Genomic DNA, 6,947 nt, shown 5'->3' on the forward strand with positions numbered 1-6,947 from the left:
ATATATATATGCAAGCTAATTTTAACTTTATTTTAAAAAATGAGAGATAAATAGTCATTTTCAATATTAGACTATTGACTCTGGTAAAAACATTACACACATTTTTTCTCCAAATGTGAATATTCATCAACATAATCTATACATTGACTATGTATATTATATACTAAAATAATATACAAAAATAAATTAATTATTTTTATATAATTAAATCAGATTGACTTTTTTTTTCCCCCCAATTTTGTCGGATTGTAGATGAAAGGGATAAATTTGAAAAAGTTTTGAGAAAAAAAGAAAATTTGATGACCCAACATTTTTACTTGATAGTGTATAAACCAACCAAAACCAACTGATCCTGTTTGACCCTCCACGTGTCAACATCACATTGTATATGGGCCCACCATTTGGCAAAGAACCGGTCTTTGTATAGTTTTTTCACCAGTGACCTGTTATTGCCAGTGAATTAACCGACACTTCCGGTCATGGATGTCAACTGTATAAAGAACTGGGGTTTAAGACAATGTTTGGGGGTGGTTTTTCACAGGGTTTTTGGGTCAAGCTGAAAAATAATATAAAAAAAATTATTGGTTACTAAGTATGTGTACACAATTTGGGTGATTCTTGAATTTTTATTTTTATTTTTTGGTGAATTTTGATGGAAGTTTGGTTGATTTAAGGTGATGTGACATGTTTCTTTATTGTTGTTTGTATATAAAGTTGTAATCTTTTGTTTTTAACAGTTGAATATCCTGTTTGGTTGCATAAAGTTTCAATCTTTCTTGAGATTTTTTGTGGGGATTTAATGGTTTTTGAAGGGAAAAAAGAAAAAAGGAAAGATGAAAATTTGGTTGGTTTAAGGTGATGGGTGATGGTGATCCATTTGTTTCTTCTTTGATTGTAAAATTTTTCATAAAGTTCCAATCTTTGGTTTCAGGGACTTGTTGGGTTGAGGAGAAAATCTTGAGAAAGTAGAAGAGATTGTTGAATTTCTTTGTTTTAAGTGTTTCATGGGTAAAATTGTGGTGAAGTTTGAGGAAAAATTTGGTTGCTATAAGGTGATGTGATTCATTTTTCCCTTCTTTCTATGCACAATTTGAATAAAGTTGCTATCTTTTGTTTGGTTCTTGGTTGGATTGGGGAGAAAATCCTGAGAAAGTAGAAGAAACTGTTGATGTTTTGCTTTTTAAGTTCTTCAAGTATATGGTTTTATGGGGTTTGAAGAAAAAAATGTTGCTTTAAAGGTGATGTGATCCATTTCATTCTTTGTTTCTGATGTATAATTTGCATAAAGTTGCAATCTTTGTTCAGAACCTGATTGGATTGTGGATAAAATCTTGGGTTTTTCTGCATCTCTGCTACCAAAACAAAGCATTTGAAGAATTGAAGCTTTTCCCTTTCTTCTAAGTTCTTTTCAGAATTTGGTCTCCCAAAAAGCTTTTCTGTGAAAATCAAGGTGTCTTAGATTAGATCTATTGATCTTTCCCAAGTGGATTCTTGAATTTGCTAGGTTTGGTTTGGTTGATCTAATTGCTTTCTTTTTATATCATCTTTCTAAGTTCTTTTTACTTAATTTCCCCTCCAATCTTTGGGTTTATGGGGAGTTGGGATTCATGGATTTCATTAAGATTTGCATAATTACTTCACCCTCATGAGGAAAATGGCTTCTTTCCTCTTTTCCTTTTTTTTTTTGAGGAAAAAAGCAACATGTTTCTTTCCATCTCATCAAACATGTCATGTTGGAATCATACTGGCGCTTTTTTTTGTTTGATCAAAACATGTTCTTTCCTGTTGTAATGTTGGTGAAAGTCTTTCTTGTCTTTCTTTTAATCTTTCTTGTGATCTTGCCATATTTTGTATAGTATTAGTTGGAGGGAATAGCTTCTTTTAAATTTGAAATTGAGATCATACTTTATCTTTGTATGCTTTTGAATTGGATATTTAAAAGGTTTTAGGATATTGTGGAATGTAGTTATGATAAAAAATTTCAAGTGTCAATTGGGAAAAGACTAACTTTTCTGCGGCTTGAATTCGTCTTGAAGTGCCAGTCCCCTAGGATTTTTTTTTCTTAAGCTGGCATTAATGAAAATGTGGGCATTCTGTTGTGTTGCCTTTTTTTGTTTCCTGATTTTACACCTCTGTGCTTGATTTCCAATACTTCTACCTCAATGTCTTGATTCGTGATTTGTGATCTGGCAGGTGTTTTCTTTAAATTATTTCGTGTACTTGCACTGCTTGTCTGGAGGGATGTATAGATATGAGGTTTTAATACTGTAAAGTAGATCAAAGACTGCTGGTGTTTCGTGTTTTCTGAATGTTTAGTCCTATGGTTTCTGAGATATGGAGTTGCATAAGAGGTTAGATTATGGATTCATTGGCTATCAGGTGCCTCATATTCCCCGAGCTACGAGATCAGCTAGGGTAACTTCACCTTTTATATGTGATTGTTGTTTCGCCTTAATGTTTTTGACTTGAGGTACTCATTCTGATCTTATTTCGTTATCGATCTTTTTAGGGAAGGGGAAATATTAGGAAGAAATCTGATAGCAATGATATGTGTGCTTTTGACTTGTTGACTACTGTAGCCGGGAAGTTACTCCTGGAAGGAGAAAGCACTTCAAATTCTAGTGGGAAAGATCAGTCTGCAGTTGTGAAAGATACTATTGAGACGGTTAAGGAGGATGAAGATACACCATTAAAAGAAAATCCTTGTAATGAACGTTGCCAGGAGGGGGGGTTCTTCATTTCTCAGATTGTTTCAGAAGCTCCTGTGGTAAATCATTGTTTAAGCAAATCGACTGATACGTTATCTGGACCAGCATCTGTAATTACAAGTTCTGACTGCTCGGAGAAGTTGGGTTCTGCAGAACAATTCATAAATGGTGAACGCAAAACTGAAAACAGGAATTGTTTAGAACATGAGTTATCTGGTTGTAGAGATTTTTCTAGCTGTACATTAGGCGCTGAAAGTAAAAAACAAGTGAAACTCAACCTGTCAAATGATGCAACGATTACAACGAATAAGAGGACTGCAATTTGCAGTTCAGAGTTTCCTGATCCTTGGGATAGGAAGCACTCAATGCTTGTTGCTTCGGACAATACTGTAAAGTTATCTCTTTCTACGGACCCTGATCCTTTCGGGTCTTTTCCGGTGATCCGGGATGATGTACAGTTAGCTAACAAAGATGATGACGAAAAATCTTGGGGGTGCACTCAACCTAGCACTAGAAATAAGGCCTTCAGGCCAGCACCGCGAGTAGGAGATTGGAGGATGCGGAAGTTACAGGCATCCAAATACTGGGAAGTAAATCCACAATCTGATGATGAGGGACATGTCAATGTTGGTGAGTGTTTTTATTGTTTATTTTGGTTCTGACCTTCACCTTTTAACTTGCTGGATTTGACATAGCCTGCATCTCTCCAGATAATAAAACAAGGCATGTCTACCAGAAAAGGGAAAATGTCTACATGAGCGAAAGGTCTCAGAGAGATTTTCCTTTCAAGAAAAGAAAGCTCTATTATTGTAACTCGTTCTCCAATTCCGATGGAGGGAGTAGTGATGGAATATGTAGTTCTCCAACAAAAGACTTAAATAGAGATGCATCTGGTTATAGTCTAGCATCTTCAGGAGGTTTGTTGTCTTCTTCTGAAACCCTGCCCACAGTGAAAAACATGCACATTATTCACAGTCATTACTTGCACATGTTGGTGTGTATGCATTTCCAGTTCTAATTGGTGCCTATTCCCCCTCTGCATATGGAATCCGACAGCCCGTGCAGCAGCTGGGACGTCAATCCCGAAAGGAGCTAGTGCATCCTTCAGGTCTAATGACTCCCATGGTGAGAAGGCCTTTTTTGGGAATAATTAATGATTCTTTTATAGCAAGTTTTTATTTGAAGAGGTTCTGATGATACAATGATGTTTATCCTCAGTGAAGCTCAAGATCAAGTCTTTCAGAGTTCCTGAACTTTTTGTTGAGATTCCGGAAAATGCAACTGTTGGTTCTTTAAAGGCATGTGAAAGTGTTAAACTCTAAATGCTACTTATAGTCTGTTCACCTAAATAAGGTTCTTTTCCAGATGCAATCATAGAAATTCACTCTTTATGCTTCTAATACTCTACAGAGGACCGTAATGGAGGCAGTGACGGCAATACTTGGTGGTGGGCTGCGAATTGGTGTAGTTTTTCAGGGTAAGAAGGTTAGAGATGACAGCAAGACCTTATCTCAGGCTGGAATTTCACATGATGACAAACTTGATGGTCTTGGTTTTACCCTGGAGCCTAGCCCCTCTCGAGCTTCCCCACCTCTAGGTCCAGAAGGTTGTTCTCGTGTACTTCCTTGTGAGACACCTCAACCACTAACAAGGTATTTCATATGCTCGACGATCTCCTTTTTACAATTAATTATTGTATAGTCTTAAGTTTCACTAGCTTAATTTTGGTATTCGACTAGCTGTAGCTAGTCAATGGAGTTGGTGACGTTTCAGTTTTATTGATGAATTAATTCTTGCAAACGTATGCATGTTGTTATGTGTAGTTAAAGTCTACATTTGCTTTCAACCGGGACACTTGAGATATTGCTACTCTCTTTAACCCCTGTTAGTCTCTCGTCCTCTTTTTTCTCTATCTGATGTTGGTTTTTGTGGAAGGTGGCGGGTCCTTAATCTGGTCTTCCTAACACCTTCTTAAAAAAAGTCTTGATAAGCTTTCCATATATTTCTTAGCAGGTGCTCACCTGGTTCTACTATTATTCACAATGGCATGCAACGGGGGACGTATAATGCCTTCCCGGATCATTCAGGAACAACTTTGAGTAACTTCATTGAAAGCGATCACGATTCAGCTCCATCCCCTCCTGATGCCTCTCTGGAGAAAAATGCTGCAGATTCAAGAGCATTGGTTCCAGTTGCTGCAATGGATGCAGAAGCCTTGGCTGTAGTTCCAATGCGAAAGCCCAAGCGATGTGAAACCGTGCAACGTCGAATCCGTAGACCTTTTTCTGTTTTCGAAGTGGAAGCACTTGTTCAAGCTGTTGAGAAGCTTGGAACTGGAAGGTATATTACTATGAGCCATACTCACTCAAGTTTGTGTCTTCTTAATAGTTGTATGCAAATGCTGATATCAGAGTTCCTTTTGGATTTGCTATCTCACAGGTGGCGTGATGTCAAAATGCGAGCTTTTGATAACGCCAAACACAGAACTTATGTCGATTTAAAGGTACAAACTGCACTAAATCTCTTGCATTTTCGACAACTCACCTTCAAATTGTCACTTTGCCTACTTGAATCAAAGGCATTAGACTCTTAATATGTTGCTCTTTCCTGTAGTTTCCACTTTAGCTTCTTCTTGATTAGCTCCTTATTCGTTTCCACATTTAAATGTGAATTATGGAGGAAGGAAAATGAAGTTATAAGTTATCCTCTTGATTAAGTTTGGCTGCCTGGACAAAGAGCTGAGCCGCTTTGGGGCTCTGCCCGGTCCAACTAGTTTCAAAAAGCTCAGCACAACTTGTTCTGCTCAGTCAATGCTTAGGCTTGGTCGTGCAAGCTCGATTAAATGTGTAATTCTTGTTCTGAAAATTAAATGTGTTCCTTGTATATGTTACAATAAACGCGTGATTGTTGTGTGATCACGTTTCTTCAGGACAAATGGAAAACACTGGTGCACACAGCGCGAATATCTCCTCAACAAAGGAGAGGTGAGCCTGTGCCTCAGGAACTCCTCGACCGAGTCCTCATTGCTCATGCTTACTGGTCCCAACAACAAGCTAGACAACAGATGAAACATCAATCCGAGACGCGTCTTTTGCTTTAATATGGTTGTAAAGGATAAACTGGAGGAAGATAAGTAAGTAGATGGGGGTTTTTGGAGATCCCTTTTTTGTTTTGTTAATAATAAATATTGTAAGTGTAAAGATTATATATAACACAAGGGAAGTATATTAGTTGAATATTACATCTAGCTTCCTGCAGTGGAATCTGTTTCCTGCATGGATAGGGGGTGTTTGGGGTTGGCACTTGTACATGTTTCAAAATAAAGTGCTCAACTAACACACTAATTTTTGTAATCTGCTTAAATTCTTGGATTTTTGACAAGAACTTTTTTTTTTGGGGGGGTGGGGGGGGGGGGGGTGGGGGTTGTAGAAAGGGGAAAAAGATTGGTGTAGCTGTTTATTGATTGTAGAAACTTGGTTCAATGTCTTGTAGTGATTCTCCACTTCTTTAACATAAGAAGGTTTCAATTCAAGATTTTACATTTTTTTGTTTCAGAGAGAGTGTTTATCATTTGGTTGATTTTTGTGTACTTATTATCCTACTATTGTTAATGAAGTTTAAGTTATATACACTGACGTGTATGACAATGTAAACATATTTTACATTATCAAATGTAGAATTACTTGTGGCCGGACCTTTCCTCGAACCGTGCATTTATCGAGAAGTTTAATGCATCGGACTATTTTTTCATTCGCTTATTCTTAGATCTCTCACTATATTTATTTAATATCTTGTTATTGTTAATACTTGCTATTATTGCTTCTTTTTATCTTATCACAAGATAGGAATAAGATTTATATATATATATTATATTTTCTTAGGATCTCATTTATGAGGTTATAATAAATTTGTCCAGCATCATTTGCTCAAAAGTCTTTTACACATATGAATTTAAAAAGAGAAGTCATGTCCTTCTATTCAATTCATAAGTGATCCAAAGATTTCATTTCCTCAATTTTCGACGGCGATTTGTGAGCCAAACAAGTGGATTTTTTTTTAAAATATGGGTAGCGGTGAGATTTGATGTCAGTTACTCTAATATCATGTTGAAGTGTGTGACCTTCTCATCTAAAAGCTCAAGTTGTTAGATAGACACTTCAACATTAATACAAGTTATTGTTCAACACAATTTTTATATTTTTCAAAAATAAATATTAATTAAGAAAGTCCTTTCAAAGA

At 36.5% G+C, this 6,947-nt stretch overlaps 1 protein-coding gene across 8 annotated transcripts; it reads left to right on the forward strand.

Annotated features, from left to right (window-relative positions):
- The first annotated feature begins 457 nt into the window (after positions 1-457).
- Positions 458-6,262, forward strand: LOC101255102 (telomere repeat-binding protein 5-like). Of its 8 annotated transcripts, XM_026031382.2 has the most exons (11): positions 524-674; positions 932-1,052; positions 2,194-2,415; positions 2,510-3,338; positions 3,419-3,625; positions 3,765-3,833; positions 3,927-4,006; positions 4,119-4,360; positions 4,719-5,048; positions 5,148-5,211; positions 5,638-6,262. In XM_026031382.2, exons 3-11 carry the CDS (start codon positions 2,335-2,337, stop codon positions 5,806-5,808), a joined length of 2,073 nt encoding a protein of 690 aa, XP_025887167.1. In that variant the 5' UTR covers positions 524-674; positions 932-1,052; positions 2,194-2,334; the 3' UTR covers positions 5,809-6,262. The 8 variants fall into 8 exon arrangements, with proteins under 8 accessions (XP_010321728.1, XP_069155050.1, XP_010321729.1 ...); XM_010323426.4 differs by lacking the exon at positions 932-1,052 and having other exon boundaries at positions 458-592; XM_069298949.1 differs by lacking the exon at positions 932-1,052 and having other exon boundaries at positions 458-592; positions 4,722-5,048.
- Positions 6,263-6,947: the final 685 nt, after the last annotated feature.

The sequence above is a fragment of the Solanum lycopersicum genome, chromosome 6 (assembly GCF_036512215.1).
Source record: "Solanum lycopersicum chromosome 6, SLM_r2.1".
NCBI classification, from domain to species: Eukaryota; Viridiplantae; Streptophyta; class Magnoliopsida; order Solanales; family Solanaceae; genus Solanum; species Solanum lycopersicum.

Coding starts and splice junctions, on each gene's coding strand:
- LOC101255102 (XM_010323426.4), top strand. CDS start 2,335: ATGGAGTTGCATAAGAGGTTAGATTATGGATTCATTGGCTATCAGGTG. Junction 4,007..4,118: donor CAACTGTTGGTTCTTTAAAG/GCATGTGAAAGT, acceptor AATACTCTACAG/AGGACCGTAATGGAGGCAGT. Junction 5,049..5,147: donor GAGAAGCTTGGAACTGGAAG/GTATATTACTAT, acceptor GCTATCTCACAG/GTGGCGTGATGTCAAAATGC.